The sequence below is a fragment of the Haliotis rubra genome, unplaced genomic scaffold (genome assembly GCF_003918875.1).
Source record: "Haliotis rubra isolate DU_JTF1 unplaced genomic scaffold, ASM391887v1 Scf1111, whole genome shotgun sequence".
NCBI lineage: Eukaryota > Metazoa > Mollusca > Gastropoda > Lepetellida > Haliotidae > Haliotis > Haliotis rubra.
The window spans coordinates 1-25345 of NW_025765017.1; the positions used below are offsets into that span (position 1 = coordinate 1).

A 25345-nucleotide genomic window follows, 5' to 3' on the forward strand; every position below is an offset into this window, starting at 1 on the left:
AGAACCATATATAGGACCACTGGATACATAGCACTACACCATATTATAGATTTACTGAATACATGCCACAGAACCATATATAGGACCACTGGATACATAGCACTACACCATATTATAGATTTACTGAATACATGCCACAGAACCATATATAGGACCACTGGATACATAGCACTACACCATATTATAGATTTACTGAATACATGCCACAGAACCATATATAGGACCACTGGATACATAGCACTACACCATATTATAGATTTACTGAATACATGTAGATTTACTGAATCCATGTATATAGGACCACTGGATACATAGCACTACACCATATTATAGATTTACTGAATACATGCCACAGAACCATATATAGGACCACTGGATACATAGCACTACACCATATTATAGATTTACTGAATACATGCTACAGAACCATATATAGGACCACTGGATACATAGCACTACACCATATTATAGATTTACTGAATACATGCCACAGAACCACTGGATACATAGCACTACACCATATTATATATAGGAACCATATATAGGACCACTGGATACATAGCACTACACCATATTATAGATTTACTGAATACATGCCACAGAACCATATATAGGACCACTGGATACATAGCACTACACCATATTATAGATTTACTGAATACATGCCACAGAACCATATATAGGACCACTGGATACATAGCACTACACCATATTATAGATTTACTGAATACATGCCACAGAACCATATATAGGACCACTGGATACATAGCACTACACCATATTATAGATTTACTGAATACATGCCACAGAACCATATATAGGACCACTGGATACATAGCACTACACCATATTATAGATTTACTGAATACATGCCACAGAACCATATATAGGACCACTGGATACATAGCACTACACCATATTATAAGGAAATTCAATACATAACACAACACCATATATATACCCACCACCACAACATGTGTAAGGCCATTCAATACAAACCCCTAAACCATATAGAGGACCACTGAATAAATATCACTACACCATACACAGGGTCATCCTATATATACCACTACAAGATGCATCATGACCATTGAATACATACCACTACACCGTATATAGAATATATCGCATGACTCCATATACAGGATCACTGAATATATTTTACCACTCCTCTTCACCCAAAGTTAATGTTGGTACTAAATAATAGACCCGTGAAGGTCCGGGTTAGAATGAATCTTCAGTAACCCATGCTTGTCGTAAGAGGCGACTAACGAGATCGGGTGGTCAGGCTCGCTGACTTGGTAGACACATGTCATCGGTTCCCAGTTGCGCAGATCGATGTTCATGCTGTTCAAGACTCGATTATTTACAGACCGCCGCTATATAGCTGGGATATTGCTGAGTGCGGCGTAAAACTAAACTCACTCACTAAATAATAAATACATCACTCACTGAATACATTCTAATAGTTCCTATGCAGTACCAATGACTTTATAGCACTACAACAGATATGGGACCATTGAACATAAACAACTGCTCCGTGTATAGTGTAACAACATATATACATGTAGAACCACTCAATACATGGGACTGCTTCATAGATCGTACCATTCCATATACAATATCAGTCAATGTACAGTAACTTCCTTACAGAGCCGCTTCATGCATTGTACTTCTGCTACAGTACCATTTCCTGTAGACCACTACTCTGTATATATAGCCAATTTCGACTACAATCGCCAACGGCTGAAGGGATGATATAAATCCATCTAAGGTCTATGAAGGTACCAAAAGTACTGTAAGTACCCATGGTCCCTAGTATGGTGATCAGCTTTCAGTTGTTGGCGATCAATAGCCCATTTTTGCATTGTATTGTCAAAAAATAGTTTTCTACTTTTAAAGATATATGCTAGCTAGTTTTAACTCATTTTGTGATAATCTAGTAATTTTACTGTCCTTCGTTGACAGGGTTTTATATATTATATGTATATATTATGCATTTAGAACTAGTTTTAGTCACGATATGGCTGAAATATTGCCGATGCGACTTAAAATCTTAACTCAATCACTCCGTAAATTGTGCCACTCTGTATGTAATACCCTTCATTTATACCACATACATAACACAACTTGACAGACAGTACAACCTCCTAATAAACCTCGTTCTAAATCTAGAAACACTGCGTATAATACCAAACCACATGGTCAACCACACCAGGGAAACTTTCTTCGCGAGAGATTTTTGCATTAACCCTTTTCTACTGCAAGTACAACGTGTTAAGATTAGTCATCGTTAAGGGACGCGTTAATAAGCATATGCCAACAAATATACTCTGATCTGAGAAACCGCATTATTAATATCTACATACCATCATTAACTTTGGGTGAAGAGGAATGGGATGAAGCCAATATGTATTCTGCAAGGTAATATGGCCAAGAATTAACTTCGATAATTTGATCGTTCAAAAACCATCAAATAGCCAATACCCTTCCACTGATTTACCCACCTGTACTTGAATTAATCAATCAATTTGTTTATTGTTATACAGTTCATTAAATATACATGAAAATATACACATGCGTATCAAAGGACTTCTCCTCGAATACGAAACACATTCTAAAGATATTTTGCTAACATGAATTTATGATCATTGGAATTCATTAAAGATATTAAACCATTGATATTTCCACCATGCTGGAAAATAAGAGGTACATCACAACGAAGAGTTTGATACATTGGACATTAATATAAAATTTGTATTTCATCTTCCGTTACATTATATAAAGCACATTTAGAATCAGAGCTTTCATAATCACAAAATCCTTTTCTAATACATTGTATTCCTAGCCTGTTGTAACAGCTTCTGAAGATAAGCAGTGATTTACGATATTTAATATTATTAAGATCAAAGATGTACAAATCTGTGGTAAGTGATGACTTAATAATAGAATAAAACTGTAACGAGGTTTTGTTTGTAAGTTGTGCATGTCAGTACTTGAAATTAAGGAGACAAGTGAGACCGCCTCATATTTAGATCGAAGCATAAAGATATATTTTGACTTGTACGTTCCCAAATTATTATCGGTGAACAAATGATTAGCATATGTTTATGACGGGTGCCTCCGGTGGTGCAGGATACGCTCACCTTGTCGCGAACACCTGGTATCATCACTAATCAGTGATTCATAAACACATGCTCTGTCATCGTGACATGGTAATAATCACTGGATTGTCTGGGGTAGGAAACAAAGCCGGATTCCTGTCACTTGTACTCCAGAGATGTAACGACAGTTTCCAACAGAAATTGAGCACCAACTTAAATTAAAATACATGTTCATAGACATATTCCTTTTTAAAAGAACAATTTATTAGTGAAAAGTTCATCTATTGTATATACATTGTGTCAATGAGACCATCATTGGCCCAGTCCCAGTGTTGCTATTATGATGTTTTGCAAAGGAAAATTTCATGCAGTTGTAAATATATGTAAAAAGCACAGTGGTAATGCTACTGAAGAATATTTTCATGTTCGTTTGGTATGTGCTTTTTACTTCATATCACCTAAATTGACTAATTGTTCATCTGAGCAAACTTTTTGTATTCTTATGTCAACGCCAAACAGGAACCCATCGTGTAAAACTGCGTTGTTTGCTCAACATGCCATGTTAAGCTCACCCATTGTAACCCCTGTAAATACTGTGCAATGGATTTACGGACTGCAGTTCAAAGAAGTAAAACACATGAAATAATACCAATTTTTGCGTAGAATACTATTTCCAGTATTCTAATTTATCATCAAAAACTGTGTTCCACTGGAGATATCGCTTTGTCAGTAGATTTTGTACGATACCCTGACGTCAACAATTACAAGACTCACAATGCTATGACATCGCTGCACTACAAGTCTAATGGCAGTACCGTGTTCAGGGATGTTCATTTTTCATTGAAACCTAATGAAAAGAGATTTTTTAATAAAAAAATAGAACTTCACCCTCGTGTCTTCTGATATTGAATATATCAACACTCGTTGATAAAAGTAAAAATATCCTCCGCAGATATTTGTAACTTTATCAACTCGTGTTGATATAATTGATATTAGCAGACAGTGGATCAGTGAGCTTCTCCATATACTCTTCTTCCCACTAAAACCCCTACAACAAAGCAAAAAGCTTAGTTCACCAACAATACCTAACATACAATTTAGTCATTTAGTCGGCTTGCCTAAGCCGTGTGATGTAGGCACGTACATGCGTCAGTCTTTAAGTTGTGAAAACAACATTCAAATCATGATAAAGGCCATGCTTAAAGTAAGCTCTAATGTTTGAATGATAAAGGGCAATAAAGCATGAGGATACCTGCGTGTTGTTTGTAACGATCGTTATCGAAGTGGTTAACCGCCAAAATGAACAGTAATGAAGGAGGAGAAAACGTACCGATGACAAGCTATTGTTGTATACGGTTCACTTTGATCCAAATGATTAATCATTTGTAAAATTACAAATCGTGTACCATACACTGCTTTATATGTCGATTTCACATATAAATGGCATAAGAAGGTAACATGAGACGTCGTTACAACCAGACGAGTTTGCTTCCAGACACCTCCACCATCCAACGCCGCAGGTGTCACTTGGTTGACCTGGCCTCCACCTGAAGTAGGTTATGTTGTCACCATTCGAGTAAATCCAGCCTTCGTCCCCTCTACACGCGCCATCGACATGAACTGAAATTATGTGTAAATGATATCATTTAGTTTAGCTTCATAAAACTGTTAAACATTTCAACAATCAGTTTCACATCAACGTTTTATCAGAATTCTGGCTGTGCACAAAACCCACAATATGTGCCTACTTTTTCTCTAAAAGTATTTCCATTTGTATATGTGCAAATTATTCATCATCTATCCGGACAATCACTCCTGGAGAGGTCATACAGCAAATTGTAGAGATAATAGACGTCTAGATATAAACATAACTGACTTGATAATTGACGAAAATTAACGATTGAGTCGTTATTGCTTTCACTGTTCCGGGTCAATGGTTACGCCACATTCATTTCAACTGGGCGTCTTATTTGTCGGACTCGTGTAAAAGTTAGAACTGCAGGTGTTTTGATCAAATCGAATTTTACTTACTGACATTTTAACATGTTAACTTCGAACGAACTACATCTGAGGCAATTATAGCAGATATGCCACATCTGTGCATTTAGTTATAAACGTGTATCACAAAGATTTGTAAAAGCGTTGTACGACTCTTAAAGTAGGTGCAAATGTTCAAGACCAAAAGAACAATCCAAACTGTTTTATTGTTGTTGTTTATTTTTTTACGTGTGGAGGCTGGTTGGTTGTTGTTTAACGCCGCACTCAACAATATTACAGCTATATGGGGCGATCTGTAAATAGTCTAGTCTAGACCAGACAATCCAGTGATCAATAGTATTGGCATCGATCTACTCAAATGGGATACGATGACACGACGTCGTGTCAACCAAGCTGGCGAGCCTAACCACCGATTAGACGCCTCTTACGATAAGCTTCGATTCCCCACATGGGTACAATGTGTGAAGCTCATTTCTGGTGTCCCCCGCCATGATATTGCTGGAATATTGCTAAAAGCGGCGTAAAACCAAACTCACTCACTCTTACAATAAGCATGGGTTACTGTGAACAATTCAAACCCGGATCTTCACGGGTCGACGTGTGGTGGACATTTCCAAAGTCCACCACACTGGGACTGTTTTCGAACTGCTTTGTTCCCAGTCTAATTGCCAAGTGCGGATAAAATGCTTACATGGAAACGTATAAATTATCCCAATTCTCGCTATTCTGGCTCCAAAAACGGCCTTGTTCAAAAGATTCAAAAGTGTTCTTAACATTCATGCATTCACTAACAATATTTCTGGGGCCTGTTACGTAGTACTTAGTTCTTAGTCTCATTAGAGACACGGTATTGCTTCCAATGACAAAACAATGAAGGGTATTTTTAATGTTAATGTCATATAATTATTGATTTTCTAAAATAAATAGAATTACTTGATAGATTTTGATTTATATATATATATTAGAGGTAGTTTAAATTAGCAGCTTAGATTGGTTTGTTTTTTGTTGTTGTTTTGGGGGGTTGTCACTTTATTTCTTTTTGATCTGGGTACAGCATATCATGCACATTTAACAAGTCAGCATATTTGTTGTTTTATACAGGAGTCAAATTACAAAGTCATTATCTATGTAAATAGATTGTGGCAAGACGACCAAAATGTAACAAAAGTGTCGTATTTGCAGTGAGAGTACGCTTTAAATTTGTGTAATTGGTAATTGTAATTCAGTTTTGGTTTCAGACCAGCGAGAGAAGGTACAATGTTTGCTACCTTTCTAGAATATATGTATTCTTTAGTTAATATGAACATGGCATTCAGTACATCATTTCTTCTCTCTTTGAATCCGAGAATAATGGTTTCTGCGTTTAATTTCAAATGGGTGTCTGTTTCATTTTCAATCCATTCTAGTAGATCTTGCCACAGCTTTTTGACAAGTTTGCATTCATATAATAAATGAATGATCGATTCTATTTCAACATCACAAAATGTACAAAGTGGTGATTCTATTAGTTTGTATTTATAAACATCTTTATTGTTAGGATCCTATGATAATACGATATTGAAGCCATCTGTGCATAGCACTATAAGATGCTCGAAATGGTATAAAATTATGTGTTTTCCATAGATTAAGTCTAATATCTATGTTCAATTATTTTTCCAATTTACTTTCATAAAGCAGTTTTTGGTGTATAGCTTCCTTGTGAAGAAGCCTGTTGTAAAATATGCCACATCCTTTCTTAGCTTTGAGTAGTATTTCCAAATTTGGAGAGGTAAAGGTAAATCTTTCTGAATATTAATTTTGAACGAACTCTGTTTTTGAGTATGTTTTCAATGAAGATAATAATCCTGTATATTCAAGGAAATTTGTTTCAACCCCATACACTTCTACGAATTCTTTATAAGAAAGAAATGTATTGTCATCTGTTAGAAAATTATTTATAAATTTTAATTTAGATTAAATTGTTTGTGGCTGTATCCTCATAGGGGGTTGTAGTCTTGTATAAGTATTGTCCTTCTGTGGGGATACGTAAGTCCCAAAATATTCAAGGTAAATTTATACTAACCAGACTTTTTAACATAGTATTTGTATTTGTGTTATTTTAAATCATGGCTAAATTTCCCCGCAATCGCCGGCGGATGAAGGGATGGTGTAAATCCAACTAGGGTCCATGCAGGTAGCAAAGGTACTGTAAGTTCCCATGGTCTCTAGTATGGCGACCTATCTTCAGCTGCTGGTGATCTCTAACCCGTTTTTATATACTGTATTGTTTTACAGTTACATGCTAGTTTTAATTCTCTATCTGTGATAATCTAGTTATTTTACAGTAGGGGTTTTATAATTTAATGGCATTTTATTATGAATTTTTAATTTGTTAAAATCACGATATGGCTCATTGACGTCAAACATAAACTTTTGTGTTTGGTTAGATTTTAATGTTCCTTACTCTTGTAAGCTCATTTTCTCGCGTACCTAATGCCCGATTAACCTCTCAGATACAATTTGGAAAGAGCCTCGTACCTAATGCCCGATTAACCTCTCAGATACAATTTGGAAAGAGCCTTGTACCTATTTGCGATGAGTAAGAAATCAGCTACCGTCAACTTAGACTCATCAAAGTAGTATCCTGGTCAGTCCGTGACAACATGTATGTATTAACACGGTAAAACTGGACAAAGTTTTACCAATATTTATGACAGTATATATTATTGAAAACTGGTCATGTACAGATTAACTGACCACGTTTCACAATCTTCAAACTGCCAAGGGTCACATTGATAATGAACATCCGAAACCAGTATCTGGTCCGGGTCTGCAGATAGCAATAAACTAATCAAATTCACTGTGAACTTCACCTATCAACACCGATGTCTTCAATACGTTTAAGAAAATTATCATATAATCCGGTCAAGATAGAGTAGCTTAAGTGCGTGGTTGGCACCGTATCGTCAGTCGAGTTAGGCAATAGGATTTAGATATAGCAACTGAAGTTCACAACAACAACTTTATCGTCAGTGTATCAGTAAATGGGATTATCTATGATAAATGGAATAGGTATAAAACAGGGACAACACACAGTCACAAATCGTTCAGTGACTGCTGTGTAATAAGCTCCTTGTTTATTTACTCAGGTAAGAAACTTTACTTTCTTCTACTTTGACATATATACCATTGTTATTCTAGGTTAACTTTAATCTATTGTAAATACCTTAACTATAAGTTACAACCCTCGCAGTACCTTCAGGTTTATGTGGAACAAACAATCTCTTAGTATGTGTCTCATATCTTCTGTATTGAAGTTTAGGATTGTGTATTTCATACTGATTGACACTACACTGTTTTGTGACTATTATAGAATGTATAGAGTGTGTCGGATATTTTAACTATTGTATTACGTTGTGCATGAATACTATATGCTGTTTGGGACCGTGATTGTAGATTGTATGAACCCCCACTGGGGTCATGTGTAGAGTTCTGAACTAGTGTTGTGTACATTGGAATATGTATTGCGATTAATGTAGTATGTGTCGTGTATAACGAATCTACATGTGATGTTTATGTACTTTGATATCTGATTGCATTCTGATCATGTTCTAATAATTAATTGTAAACTATGCTATTATTGACTGATTATGTTAGATCGTTCAGTGACTGCTGTGTAATAAACTCCTTGTTTATTTACTCAGGTGTTGTGTTGTGTGTGGGTTGGTATGGGCAGACCTCTTGCCAAGCGAGCTGATTCCCCGAAACTCGCGTTTTAATATATGGATATCGAAGTGGACAATTCTTATGTCGGTAGTAGTTTTTGTTCTACTCGGGCTAAACTTGGGGTCCCTTTCTACACCTTGGTGCCGTTCCACTAACCGATCTTAACTAAGATCAATCTTAGCAAGTTACGCCAATTTTACAATCGTCTTAGCTAAGAGTTACACCAGTTCCACTAACCGATCTTAGGCCGATCGTAGCCGGTCCCGATCTTACGATCCGATCCAAGCTTAGATGGAGACTCTTTCGTTAGAGAGATAGAGGAATGCGAGGCACGAGTTATTTCCCTTTTCATAGTCTAGCAAATGATGGAAGTAGTTTACGAACCAACTGAGTGAGTGAATGAGTTTAGATTTACGCCGCACTCAGCAATAGTCAAGCTATATCGCGGCGGTCTGTAAATAATTTAGCTAATTAAGATGTATAGCGTTCACTAACATGAGCGTTCATGTTAGTGAACGCTATGTATCTTAGCTATAAATAATCGAGTCTGGACCAGACAATCCAGTGATCAACAGCATGAGGATCGATCTGCGCAGTTGGGAACCGATGACATGTGTCAACCAAGTCAGCGAGCCTGGCCACCCAATCCCGTTAGTGGCCTCTTACGACAAGCATGGGTTATTGAAGTTCAATATTCTAATCCGGGCCTTCATGGGTATTCTTCTAACCAAGTGTAAACGTGGAGAAAAAACCTAGAGCCAAAAATTGGGGTACTGAGCACCTTGGTTTCAGGTGCAAGTGTGTGTGAACGCTGGGTATCAGGCATAATATAATAATAATATATGCATATTTATAGTGCGCCTATTCCACATCCTGGGGCATGCTCAAGGCGCTATGTACAGATAATTTACACGAGAGTATTTACAGCCGAGATTATAAGTAATATACTGAGAACAGGTTTTAAGTCTGGACTTAAAAAATGTCAATTGTGTCAGAGCTTTTATTATGTGCCTGAACCTTGTCAATCAGAATAAACAAGGCGTGACGAGGCATCCTCTATAACGTATCTAGAATCTGTCAGTGGTCTTGAATAACACGCGGCCTGCCTTTAGAATCCCCCACCAAATAAGCGCACGTGAAATCAAACAAATTTGTATCTTTTTGTTTCAGAACAGTGTTCACTTCACGGCTGTCCCTATTCTTAACTATGACGTTGCAATATTGTTGTACAAATGTGTTACACCGACTCGCTCGGTTGTGTTCCCATGACGACAGTGGTCAGACTGGCCTGACATTTGTAAGGCTTCAGTGCAGTGTTTGTTTACATCACAGAAATATACAAATTCATTTAATGGGGGATTTTAGGGGACGCTCACGGTGAAATGCTCGCTCTTATTTTTCACATAGAATAGGAAAGCCACCATTTTGGTTTCTCTACGATTGATTTGAGCGATCCTAAGTTGGTCATGAGCAACTTAGAATTTGGATCTTAACTTTACGATTGACTTAGGTAAGATTGGTTAGTGGAACGGTATGCCGATCGTAACGTCACGCTAAGATTGGGATTTTAGGGGTTTACGATTGGCGTAGGGCTAAGATCGGTTAGTGGAACGGCACCCTGGTCATTTTACAGTGGAGGTTCTTTGTGACTATGGACAATATTTTGTGGGTTTTCATTGGTATGATATCAAGCAATAGTTGCAGAAGTAGATGGACATGAGACAGTAAAATATTCAATCGTGGGTGTATTATGAGATTTACTCATAAGTGCAGTGGCTGCTAAAAAGTGAAATATGCAAATACTGAAACAATAGAAAATAGAGATTTCTTCTTCTATAACATCATTGTTAGGACAGTTTTCAATTTTTCATGCGATTGCTTACCAGATCCAGTTGGCCAAACGACAGACAAGAATTCATCCTTGGCACTTGAATTGATTCTGATGAGATGACCACCGTCGGCGACGCAGATGCTAGCAGCATTAAAGTGCGTCGTTTGAACGTCATCATGTATTTTGAAACACGCATTCACCGTGGAATTAAAATCATATCCAAGATGACTTGGACAACCATATCCATCTGAAATAAACATTCTCTATTACAACCACGGCAACTAAAAAAAGGTACGTCCAAATGGAAATTTTGCCATTTAATCAAACAATGTGATACCACATGGTGTTTCAGTCGTACTCTCATCTCTTTTCGACAAGGAAACATAAAAAGTACAACAACGTTTAGTAAAATACAGATGTAACACAGAGTGAATGAAGTATTGGGCTCAATGACTGGACTGAAAGGGTCCGAAGTGTCATTTGTCATTTTATGGAAGCAAAATCACGACCGGGACATCGGAAATGGGGCTCTACTGATGGAAACAAACATTGATTTGTTTTCGGAGTAAAACCTTCTGTGTTTGGGTGTACGATATTCAAACCAAGGAGTAGGCACAACCAGGGGCGCCAGTCGTGTCCTTTTCTTCCGTATGCACTGCTGCTTCATTTTGAATACACGTTAATACAACTTCGAGGCTTGGGAATTTCAAAAAAGGGAATTTAGCCAAGAAGCATCACATAAGCTTGAGTTGCAGACAGTTATATTCAGAGAGGCGGTTTGGAAATGGCGATTGTTCGACACATTGTAGACACGGGTTCGATTCCCCACATGGCTACAATGTGCGAAGCCCATGTGCGGTGTGCCCCTGCCGTGATATTGCTGGAAAATTGCTTAAATGCATACCCACTCATTCACCACTGTGTGTTCACGCAAAATGTCTCCGTGTGAACGACATGTGCATTTTAACATTCATGGTGTTATGTATCACGAATCTGTTTGACCAGATTGCAAGACAATCTCCCTTACCTCTGTTGGTGTTGTAAATGTCCAAGTCAGTATTGATGTCAGCTCCCCAGAAGGGAACTTCAAGCCTGCCTGGATAGGTGTAGCACTGTTTGTTGTTCCTGTCGTAAATCAGGGAGACACACTGCTGGTATCTCAAGCAAGAGCTGAAGCAGTCTAACACGTTGTCCACATTTGTTGGTGGAGCTATGTCCGAGGGGAGGAAGTGCACCAGAGACAGATGCAGCTGGAGTCGTAGGAGCGCCATGGTCCAGTCTTTGACTATTTGGAGAATAGTGATGTTTTACAGTGAATTGAGGTTATGACGTACTTAAATGAACCACTCAATTATATTTGTTACTCGTAGTTCTTGATAAGCATTATATGTAAAATGTGAAGCAAGTTGCCAGCATTTTATAACAGTTCTTTATATCAGTCATTTCGTCGTAACCATGTTCATAATAAACATAGTTTACAGTATTTGCTTGAGATGTAATATGCTAGCTGTTAAATTGGTGATCGTGTTAATAAGTTTCTCAAACTTTCAGAAAGAATGGGCTTTGTTAAAAGCTGATTACCTGTTAAATTAATCCAGATTTCCTTTCATAAGTTTAGACTAATGCAAATATAGGCACTTACTTCAGGCAACTATTCTAAACTAACTTTTGCCAAATATTCCATACCGTTTAAAGGTACTGTTTCCACATAAACTGATGTATTGTTAAACAAATTCGTGAATAAAATCAATAAATGATAACAAATCAATGAAAATTGGCGAATTCTTAACAAAACTTTACACCAGAACGCAGTTGTTCACATGCACGATATCTGCACATGCTTTTAAGCAATTTGATCATTTATTTTAATGAATTAGAGACAATGTTTCGTGAAGACATCGAGCAAATCTTTGAACAGATACTTTCCTGTACTTAAAAGTTATCAACTTTAAAATTTCTAACAAAGTGGGTATGGCTGATACAGCAGAAGTCCGATAACATCCCTCTGTTTAATAGCAGTATCTAACGCTATATAATTACGCATACGTTTTATAAATATATACTTAGTTAAGTGTAAGTTCATTAACTTGTATCTCAAAAATCTTACTTACGAAGTGACGAAGAGCACTTCCGAAACGTGTGGTGAAGAAGGTTTACGTACAGGAAATACATTCTGCTTCAATCGAAATATGTTTTCATTCCCTTCATTCGTCACATTAACATTTTTAAGTAATTGAAACGTTTGTGTTTGTTATGCAATCATAAATGCCTTCATTATTGTGTCATATTGATTTCGGCAGAGTAATCTCATACTCATCTATACCTGCCTGACGTAGTAAGGACTATAATTGGTTCCACTTGCTCCATAATTCAGTACATGCCATTAACGGTTCTCGCTAAAAAGAAAAAAAGACAATTCCAACGCACTTGTTAGCACTAAAACTCTCCACTGAGACATGAAAAGTTAGGTTGATAATGGTTGGGTTAAAACCTGGAATCGGGTGTATTAGACATGCATTGTCTATTCATAATAGACACATACAGTCCTCATTCTTCGTTTGAGTTAGATCAACCATACTGTACCAAAAAGTCATCAAACAAAAAAGCCTAATACTCCATCAAGAGAAGAATCATTAACTTAGGAAATCCCTAGACCGACATCATAAACACATTATTAGATAATTTATCTGTAGACCTGAAAAGAGAAAGCTATCAAAGTCTTTAACGACCCTACAAAATAATGTATCACACTCCATAACGACCCTACAAAATAACGACCCTACACACGGCAACGTCCTTGCTTTTAATATCCAAAAATATATACAAGCAGTATGAAAGTAAATGCATACCGAGACACATGGACAAACAATAATCCATTCGTAATATTAAAAGCGACAAAACCCGTTTCATTTTCTAAAGAATTGTTCAATTCCGACCGTATCAAGAGTATGCTACCGTTAAATCGTGCTGCCATTATCACAAACTTACACTATATGTTCCCTATTCAGTTTAGATAAGGTCCTACTGGTCTAACTCTTGGATTCTAATGGTTCCTTATTGACTGAAGGTTTTTTAGTGTGTGCTTTCAAACAACGTAAATATGTTATCGCCATTCCCAAAATTATAATTGGCTAGCAAAATTATGTTTAATTAATCATCGAGGATTAAGGTTTCGTGAAGACATGTTATTTGCGTTAAGATACCAATGTACATACTCACAGGAAATCTCAAAAGGAATCCGTCAATTAAGAAATGCTTATGAAGAACAGAGCTGGAGTTGGAGTGGTTGGAGAATTACTCAACATATAAGGAAAGTTGACTATTGGAAAGTTGAAATAATCACTTTTGTCAAAGAGCTTTCTGAAGAGATTCTTGTCACTCCGAATCTTTATGCATATTGAAACAGTTGATACGGTCTCACTTGTCCCCCCTTAGTATCAGGTGGGTAAACCAGTGGAAGAGATTTTGCTATTTGATGGTTATTGGAAGATACTAGATCATCGATAGATGAAATTAAATTGCCTTGTCTTGACACTTCCATTCAGGCAGAAATTGGGAATCGCATACCACACTTAAATCATGATGCCTACCAAACCTGAGGACCATGGTGTTGCATACTTCTTGCCCAGATGCCTTATCCATCAGGTTGCAACTACTTGGGTTGTCAGTCCAGATTTGACGAGGTCATCATGCGACGATGTCGTATTGGCCACACAAAGATATACTCATGAATACCTATGGAAAGGTGAGGATCCTCCGTTTTGCATCCCTTGTGATGAGAGAAACACGGTCAAGCATGTCCTGCTTGACTGTGTTGAACTTTCCATCATAAGGGATAACTATTTCAATGTAAAAACTGTTAAGGTTCTTTTTACAAATATTAATTTTCATTTAATTATTGGTTTTTAAAAGAAATTGATTTAATTGATTCATTTTGATTGACATGTTTTGTAGATAGATGTATTTTATAACTTGTATAGCTTAACTTAGCAACTGAGATTCTTAGTGGCTGTATCCTCAAAAGGGGTTAAAGTACTGTAAAAGTTTTGTCCTCTTGAGAGAGGGTACGTAAGTCCCCAAACATTCAAGATAAATTTATTCTTACCACCTTTTTAGTCGTAGAATATGTGTCATTTTTAATTTATGCTAGATTGCTAGATTTGACTGAATTGCTAACGGCTGAAGGGATGGTGTAAATCCAGCTAGGGTCCATGCAGGAAGCAAATGTACTGTAAGTCCCCATGGTCCCAAGTGATCTACCTTCAGTTGTTGGCAATACATAGCCTGTTTTTATATTGTATTGTCTTCTATAGTTGAATGTTTATAGTTTTTCATACTAGTTTTATATCTATACTGAGTCAAAAAAGAAACTTCACATTCTTTGTTCAGGGCACTATTAAAGAACAAGAGATGGTAAGATGGTTAAATTGTTATTATTTCATTGCTGAGATCTGTGTGATGTACTCGATACACATGCCATAATCAGTTCCATTAGGCTACACCGCCGTTCCAAAACATGGGTATACAGAATGTCAAGTCACAAGAATAAAAATGCGAAATTTCTCAGTTCAATATCGTGTATGGCCGCCCCGGCATTCACCACTGCCAAACACCGTCTCCTCATCGACTGCCTGATGCTTGTGAACACGTGGTTGGGGATTCTGCGCCATTGCTCTTGCAAGGCAGCGCCAAGTTCCTGCAAATTCTGAGGCTGGTTCCTAAGACCACGAAGCCTTCTCCCAAGTGCATCCCAAACGTGCTCTATTGGATTAAGGTCAGGGGACCTCGATGGCCAGCCCATGACGTTGATTCCAGCGTTTTGAAGGAAATTTCGTGTCAACATCGCGGTATGCGGCCGAGCATTATCATGCTGGAACTGTAGACCTGGGCCATGAGCCGCCATGAAAGGAACGAGTTCAGAGGTGAGCACCTGGTCGCGGTAAGCAGCAGTGACCAGAAGTCGGGAACGGTTGTTCCCACAGAAAGCACCCCACACCATGCAACTTCCGCCCCCCGAATCTGTCGACTTCCTGTACACAACATTGGGCATTCCGTTCACGACGTCGTCTCCAGACTCTATACCTGCCGTCCGAGAATCTGAGGGTAAACCTGGATTCATCACTAAAGACGACTCGATTCCAGTCTCTCTGGGTCCATCGGAGGTGACGTTGGGCCCACAGCAGACGTTGACGTTGATGAAACGGCGTCAATATTGGCCCACGATATGGACGTCGAGAATGGAGATTGGCAGCCCGCAACCGATTTCGAATGGTCTGTGAGGACAGTCGACCACTAAACATCTCAGCCCTGGTTCGTGTAGCCGGCAGAAATCTGTCACGTAGGTGACGTAGGACGATTTTGACGGTCTTCTGCTCGTGACGTCACACGTGGACGACCCGACCTTGGGCGATCAGAAGTGGTGCCAGTTTGTTGTAGACGACCTCGCAAGTCATACACAGTACGACGGCTGCATTCCATTGCTCTTGCGACGTCAATAACTGATCTTCCCGCTTGCAACATGCCAACGGCACGTTCACGTTGCACATTTGACAATCGTGGCATTTCAAGTACCGTTAGAACTGTGGTTTGAAAGTGTTTTTTCCAATTCTTGAGGCCAATGCAAACACGTGCATATGAAGAAAACTTCGATGCAAAGATCACGTGATCGACTGCACGTGCAAAACCTGATTTGGCACTAACGTCATTTGCACGAGGAATGGATGGGTTTGAGTGGGTTTTGCTAACGTTTTTCTAGAGTCGAAAGATAGGGATCCCATTTCGGATACATAGATGTATCATCAGAGAAAAATTATTCATTATTTTTCAAATTACATTTTGTGAAGTTTCTTTTTTGACTCAGTATATATCTGTGATCCTCTAGTTATTTTACTGTCCTTCGTTGACAGGGTTTTATAATTTGACTTTATTCATTACGACTTTTTTTATTATTCAAATCCTCGTCACGATATGCAATATTGCCAATGTGACGTGAAATTTTAACTAACTCACTCACTCTTATCCCTCAGTTAACATTGATTTTGTCTCTGACGAAATCCAGCATTTCACATTTTATTTTTAGTACGACTAGTCTGCATATAGCGTCAAAGTACTCACTGTATTTAACTTCGAAGTGGCGTTAAAACCAACGGCATTCAGCATAGAAGTGGCGTTCAATACAACTCACTTACTGTTCAATTAACACCAAGTCTCACTGAAAGAATAACACATTAAGATTGATCCTCATCCCACCTAATGAAACAAACAGAAACACTTCAGATTCTTAACCTGTTGTTCTACATTCACTTTGTACAGGCCTTTGTCTCAAGCCATTTAACTGAAAACATGTCCTCAATGTCAAAGTGTTATTGAAAGCTATTGTGTTTATGCTGACTCTTTACCCGTTTAAAAAGGGTTACAATTGGTCCTCAGCAACCTTTGCTTGTCATAAGAGACGACTAATGGGATTGAGTGGTCAGGCCCGCTAACTTGGTTGACACATGTCGTATCCAAATTGCGTAGATCGATGCTCCTGTTGTTGGTCACTGGATTGTCTGGTCCAGACTCTATTACTTAGAGGCCGCCGCTAGGTAGCTGGAAAATTGCTGAATCTGGCGTTAAACAACATACAGGTAAACGAGTATAATGTCAGGGGTCATAGAGTGAGTGAGTGAGTTAAAATTCACATTGAAGTCACATTGGCAATATTTCAGCCATATCATGACTAAAACTAGTTCTAAATTCATAATGCATACATATAATATATAAAACCCTGTCAACGAAGGACAGTAAAATTACTAGATTATCACAAAATGAGTTAAAACTAGCTAGCATATATCTTTAAAAGTAGAAAACTATGTTTGGACAATACAATGTAAAAATGGGCTATATATCGCCAGCAACTGAAAGCTGATCACCATGCTAGGGACCATGGGGACTGACAGTACTTTGGCTACCTGCATGGACCCTAGCTGGATTTACACCATCCCTTCAGCCACTGGCGATTGTAGTGAAATTTAGCCATTATTTAAAACAACAATTATTCTACGATTAAAATATTTTCGTAGGTAGAAATTGACTTTGAAAGTTGTGGGACTTTCGTACCCTCTCAGGAGGACCAGGGGTCATAGATAAATAGATAGATATTTTCAAATTATGTCTTGACATTTTGATGACAAGAAACATACAGATTGCCTCCCTTGGATGGCTAGGTGTGCGCACATGTGAACGCCAGCTCTCGCACAAAATGCCCTACAAAGCTATTTATGGAGTTCCGAGTAAGTCCCTAATGGATTAAAACGTAAGTTTCTAACCAACCGAAATAATACCTGTGAAATTTCTGACCACTACCCCCTTGAAACTTTGACTTTGAAAAAACCAACTCAACCCACGTGTGAATCTTTCACCTGTGGCAGGTCAAAGGTGAAGTCGCGTGAAGCGTGCTATACATGTATCGTGGAGTGGGGTGATTACAGGTGTGTTGACTTTCATTTATCAGCTGTTTTCTCTCTCATTAACTATGCCGCAAAAAAAAACTAATTTGACTGAAATAAATGTTGAAATACAGAACTTCGTCACATGATATCAGAAATGCCTACAAAGGATAAAATTAAAGAACTTTTGAAGGCCATTTTTGATGAGTGTGTTAAATCTCTAAGAGAAAGCTTAAAAGCCGAAATTTCACAGGCTGTTGTGTCCGAAATTGGCATGGGCAGGTCAAGAGTGATGTTATGGCGCTACAAAATGAAACTGAACAACTCCGTAAGGACTTAAAAGAGAAAGAAGAAAGAAGTCAAACTTAACAACTTGGAGATGGATTTTTCAGAAGTAGAGGCGCGGGCAAATCAAGCTGTCAAGCAAAGTAATCAGAATGAACAATTCTCAAGAGAAAACAATATTAAAGTGTTTAATGTACCTCAAACTGAGGATGAGGACTTGAGAGAGAAATTCACAGATTTGATGAAATCCAAGGCCAATTTTTGATGTAGACCATAGCAACATATTGGCGATTCATAGAATCGACCATGCCAATAAGTCGATTACCAAGCCCATTTTCATTAAGTTTGCTTCATCTGAAGCAAAGTCAACAGTAATTCGGTTGAGGAAACAAAAACAGGAGAGATCCGAGGCGAGGTTTTCGGATGACGTGACAAAGGCTAATGTCGCACTTATTAATAGACTTAAGAATCATGACGGCATTGACAATGCGTGGTACTTCTACGGGCGGGTGTACGGAACCACAACTGAGGGTAATAAGCGTTATAAAACAACCCGTACGATGACATCGACAGTGTTATCAGCCGTCACTAGCTAGACTTCCCTCCATCTCGCTATTCCACTGATAGGGGATACAGCATAAACATTCCATGCATCGAGTAAGATGGAGTGTGTTATTCTTATTCGAAATCTTACTATGTTTCAAGTTTCAGTTAAATACTGCATATAGATGAGGTAAGCCTATGATGTGTTGTGTGGTGTTTAAAATGTGTTACGACAATCCACATAATGTGTTATGTGGTGTCTTATACTGTTGAAAAAATACAACACATACGTCCATGATGCGACCATTAGACGTGACATAATGTGTTTAAATATTATCTTCAGGAGATATGGAGATAACTATGAACAGCAAACTCCAAGACGCTACTTATTGGACTCAAGTTGCGTTTTTTCTTTTTCTTTTTTCTTATTGACTTAATTCTGTTCATTTGTTGAACATATTCTTATATAAATATACTATATATAACTAGAGGATCACAGATATATACTGAGTCAAAAAAGAAACTTCACAAAATGTAATTTGAAAAATAATGAATAATTTTTCTCTGATGATACATCTATGTATCCGAAATGGGATCCCTATCTTTCGACTCTAGAAAAACGTTAGCAAAACCCACTCAAACCCATCCATTCCTCGTGCAAATGACGTTAGTGCCAAATCAGGTTTTGCACGTGCAGTCGATCACGTGATCTTTGCATCGAAGTTTTCTGCATATGCACGTGTTTGCATTGGCCTCAAGAATTGAAAAAAACACTTTCAAACCACAGTTCTAACGGTACTTGAAATGCCACGATTGTCAAATGTGCAACGTGAACGTGCCGTTGGCATGTTGCAAGCGGGAAGATCAGTTATTGACGTCGCAAGAGCAATGGGATGCAGCCGTCGTACTGTGTATGACTTGCGAGGTCGTCTACAACAAACTGGCACCACTTCTGATCGCCCAAGGTCGGGTCGTCCACGTGTGACGTCACGAGCAGAAGACCGTCAAATCGTCCTACGTCACCTACGTGACAGATTTCTGCCGGCTACACGAACCAGGGCTGAGATGTATAGAGGTCGACTGTCCTCACAGACCATTCGAAATCGGTTGCGGGCTGCCAATCTCCATTCTCGATGTCCATATCGTGGACCAATATTGACGCCGTTTCATCAACGTCAACGTCTGCTGTGGGCCCTACGTCACCTCCGATGGACCCAGAGAGACTGGAATCGAGTCGTCTTTTGCGATGAATCCAGGTTTACCCTCAGATTCGCGGACGGCAGGCATAGAGTCTGGAGACGACGTCGTGAACGGTATGCCCAATGTTGTGTACAGGAAGTCGACAGATTCGGGGACGGAAGTTGCATGGTGTGGGGTGCTTTCTGTGGGAACAACCGTTCCCGACTTCTGGTCATCCGTGGAAACCTCACAGCTGCTGCTGACCGCGACCAGGTGATCACCTCTGAACTCGTTCCTTTCATGGCGGCTCATGGCCCAGGTCTACAGTTCCAGCATGACAATGCTCGGCCGCATACCGCGATGTTGACACGAAATTTCCTTCAAAACGCTGGAATCAACGTCATGGACTGGCCATCGAGGTCCCCTGACCTTAATCCAATAGAGCACGTTTGGGATGCACTTGGGAGAAGGCTTCGTGGTCTTAGGAACCAACCTCAGAATTTGCAGGAACTTGGCGCTGCCTTGCAAGAGCAATGGCGCAGAATCCCCAACCACGTGTTCACAAGCATCAGGCAGTCGATGAGGAGACGGTGTTTGGCAGTGGTGATTGCGCGGGGCGGCCATACACGATATTGAACTGAGAAATTTCGCATTTTTATTCTTGTGACTTGACATTCTGTATACCCATGTTTTGGAACGGCGGTGTAGCCTAATGGAACTGATTATGGCACTGTCAGTGTATCGAGTACATCACACAGATCTCAGCAATGAAATAATAACAATTCAACCATCTTACCATCTCTTGTTCTTTTATAGTGCCCTGAACAAAGAATGTGAAGTTTCTTTTTTGATTCAGTATATATTCGACGTTGTGTTATCGTGTACTCACATGCTATATTCAGCAAATATGGAGATGACAATGATTACCGTATTACTATAACTGGATTCCTGGACTCAATACATGTGTATACTGCTTTTATTTATTCTAGATAAAAAATGGAAGATACTCCACTATCACTTTTTATTGTGGAAAGGGCCACTATCCAAGGCATATCAATCATTCATATTTTATTTTTAATCTTTCTCTCTCTCACACACACTCTCTCTCTCTCTCTCTCACACACACACACACTTAGGTTTTGAATACCCTTAAACCTGTGTTAGCATTATAATAAACAATAAATAAATCCACATGCGTGTAAGTGTGCAAGTGGTTTATGTGTGCAAGTCCTGCTCCAACTCTCTCTCTCTCTCTCTCTCTCTCTCTCTCTCTCTCTCTCTCTCTCTCTCTCTCTCTCTCTCTCTCTCTCTCTCTCTCTCTCTCTCTCTCTCTCTCTCTGAACTAAAAATGTAGATCAATTGGTTTTGAGATATTAAGCGAAAAAACAAAATGTAGAGGTAAAGAAAGAAAAGAGAAAACTGGAACGTGAAATATATGAAATGGAAGCCAGATTTTCATATAGATTTATGCTACAAAAAGGAAAACTTGAAAATATTAGAATTGCTAAAGTAAAAGGGCTTAAATTTCGGAGTAAGGCTAGATGGTACAAAGAGGGAGAAAAACATATGGAATACTTTATGAATTTAGAAAAGAGAAATTATATCAATAAAAATATGGGTGAACTTATAACACCAAGCGCAGTTTTGACAAAAAAGGAAGACATCGATGTTAAACTTTGAAATGATAAACGGGAATTTTGTGAAACTGAACTCACGCTTGACGAACGTGCACGAGCATTAAAAAATATGAAGAACAGAAAAAGTCCTGATACGGACGGTTTTAGTGCAGAATTTTATACTTTTTACTGGAAGGACATAGTTGTAATTCTCTGGCGATCTATTACATGTTCATACAAAACGGGAAATTTGTCAGATTTCCAAAGACAAGGTATAATTACATGTATACCAAAGACTCTCGCAACAGACACTACTTGAAAAATTGGCGACCAATTAGTCTTTTAAACGTAGACTATAAAGTTTGTTTTGGGGTTTTTCACATTTTTTTTTTGTTTTGTTTTTTTTAAATTTATTTTATTTATATTTTTAAAATTAGACCATAAAGTTGCATCCGCTGCAATTGCTTCACGACTTAAAGAAGTCCTTCCTGATATAATAAGTGAAACGCAAACAGGTTTTTTTAAAAATAGATTTGTAGGGGAAAATACTAGAATACTGTATGATCTAATGCATTATTGTGAAGAACATAAAGTACCAGGTCTTTTGGTTGCAATTGATTTTGGGAAAGCATTCGATACATTAATTTGAGGGGGACTCATTGACAAAACGTTGGAAGCCTTAACTTTGGCCCTGTACTTAGAAATTGGGTTAAACTTTTTCAAAGGAATAGCTGAAGCTCTATTATCAATTCTGGTACATTATCAGACTTTTTCACTTTAGGGCGTGGTTGTCGTCAAGGTGACCCGGTCGCCCCGTACATCTTTGTTGCTTGTGTCGAATTACTAGCTATTGCAATTAGAACAAATAAGAACATAAAAGGAGTTAAGATAAAGGGTATGGAATACCTCATTTTTCATTACACAGATGATATCAATTTTACACTTGAAGGATCTGAAAAGGGATATATGAACTTATATATGTTATTAAAAAATTTGCTACCGTGTCTGGTTTAAACCTCAACTGTGATAAAAACCATAGCAATATGGTTTGGTTCCAAGCGAAATTCTAATGAGCAACTCTGTCCGCATATACCTCTTAGTTGGTCGAAAGAACCATTCAAAATTCTGGGCATTACCTTTTTAACTAACTTACATGAAATGATTTCACTAAACTTTGAACAACAATCTTCAAAAATCAGAAAAAATACTATTTTCATGGTCAAACAGATCTTTAACTTTGAGAGGCAGAATTATGATTATCAAATCGCAGATTATCCCCCTTTTTACACACCTTTTCATGGCGCTTCCTAACCCATCTAAGCGCTTCTTTAAACGTTTGAATACGATCCTTTTCAGGTTTATCTGGGGCAGCAAACGTGATAAAATTAAAAGAAATATGTTAATAAATGACTATGAAAAGGGTGTGTGTATGTGTGAAAATGATAGATATCATATCTTTTGCAACTATATGAAGATTAAATGGATCAGCAGACTATTCAAAGCAAAGGGATTATGGCAGCACTTCAAACACTATCGCCTTTTGGGGACATTGATCTCTTTAACCTTCAAAGAGAAAAACTTTTTATCCTACTCCAAAAATAGTAAAAACCTGTTTGGGAAAGATGTTGTAGTATGCTACACTTGTATCAATAAAACACATACTGAATGCATTATGTCTACCAATTTTGAATTTTGTACCATATACTGATATAAGTCTGTTCGTTTCGTGGTATAAAAAAGGAATGAAAAATATGCGAGATATTATAACAGACGCTGGTGAAGTGAAGTCTTTTCTAATACTAAAAGAAGAATTTAATCTTCATGAAACATATCTCCTATATTTCAGATTTTTGAAGTACATACCTAAACAATACCTTAATCTTGCAAAGGCAACGCCTCATTATGATGAATTAGCCAATACTGACTTTACTATTCTTAAACAAATATGTAACTCAACTGACTGTAAATTTGTCTATTCACAATTATGTGATAATCACACAATATCATTGGATAATCTTCAACTCAAGTGGGAAACTAAGCTTCATACTGTTTTATCCGATACTTATCTTGCTGACTGTTTTACAATAATTAACGCTGTTACCATAGAAAATGAAGCTAGGAATTTTCAATCTAAAATATGCACAGAATAGTCTCAACGAAGTCATTTCTTTGTAAAATAGGTATTAATCAGGACGACATTTGTACTTTATGTGGCAGAGAAATAGAAACACTCGAGCACTTATTCTTTTTATGTGAGAAAACAAAACATCTAATCTCTCAGTTTGCAAACTGGTACAATTTGAAGACTAGCACTCGCCTCAATATTGATAGCGCAAAGCTTTTACTGGGGGACCCTGAGGCAAGTGTATTAGTGAACCACATTTTTATCATTATCAAGCAATATATCAATAAAACAAGATATACCTCAGCGGAATTAAATTTCGATCAACCTTTTTTATTTTATAAAACACCACTACCATTTGGAAAAATATATCTTTGGTGAAGATCACTCAGATTTCAAAAGAAAATGGTTATCTCTCTTTCAAAATGATTAAACCAACAAATTGACATAGCGAGTTTTTCTAGGCCGCACTCTGCACTCTTTCATCTTTTCTTATCTCTCTTTCCTTTATCTCCTTTCTTTCCCATCTTTATAAAAAAAATTCATATATATGTTGTCTATGTAACGCGTGATAAAAAAGAAAAGAAAACAGCAGAATACAGGCTTCAAAAAATGTTCAATCTGAAAAATGTATACGGTAACTCGTGAAATGTGTTTTCTGTAACATTTGACTGACTCAAAAAAAAACAAAGAAAGAAACCTAATACATCCAAATGAATAAACGTTGATCAAATTGGATGTTTGATGCCACAGTTTGCAGATAATAACAACACATGTACTTTATGTCACACACACACACATGTCTCTACAGCTGTGTTCTGTGCTGTTTTCCAATGTTGGCACGATTTCGGGACTATTCTGGATAGTTTCCGCAAAAGATGAAGACACAAATAGAATAGAATTTTTAATGATCTTGAACAAGATTACGTTTTGATAATGAAAAGAATGTGTAATAGAAAATAATTATCTTGAGAAAATAACAAGTACACATACTGCAGATTCAAAAACACACACCTCTTGGAAGAGGTATAATTCAAGTAAAACATCATAATCAGTATTGTTATCTAAAATTAACTCCACCTTCTCGTCATTGCCCAATCCCCTAATGCAGATGAAATATTTATTCATTTATAATAATAATGTAGTTTTGTTTCCCGCTAGATTTCATACATACGTGTATGCACAAAGCTGCACATAGTTCAAAGGTCATAGTGTTCACAGAATAGGAAGGTCTTTAGTCGGGATCTGAAAGAGTCAAATGAAGGAGAGAGTTTTATGTTTAGAGGCAGACTGTTCCAGAGTTTTGGGGTGTATAGACAGAATGACTTATCATTAAAGCTTGTGAAGTTGTATTGAGGAATTGACAGAGGGTGCAGGCTATCTGAGCACAGTGAACGTTGAGACTGGTGGTGATTGAGTAGACAGGATAGATATGCTAGAGCCAATCCATAGTAGCACTAGTACTGGACCCGGTTGTATCAACACGTAATTATGTAATCATCAATTAAACACTAATCATTGATTAAATACTT

General features: G+C 37.8%; 1 protein-coding gene across 1 annotated transcript; it reads right to left on the reverse strand.

Moving 5' to 3' along the window:
• Positions 1 to 4081: 4081 nt before the first annotated feature.
• On the reverse strand, positions 4082 to 12788 carry LOC124288518. Its single transcript, XM_046725042.1, has 4 exons — positions 12750 to 12788; positions 11666 to 11923; positions 10691 to 10885; positions 4082 to 4724 (listed from the first exon to the last, which is right to left on the reverse strand). Exons 2-4 carry the CDS (start codon positions 11907 to 11909, stop codon positions 4522 to 4524), a joined length of 642 nt encoding a protein of 213 aa, XP_046580998.1. The 5' UTR covers positions 11910 to 11923; positions 12750 to 12788; the 3' UTR covers positions 4082 to 4521.
• Between the last annotated feature and the right edge of the window lie 12557 nt (positions 12789 to 25345).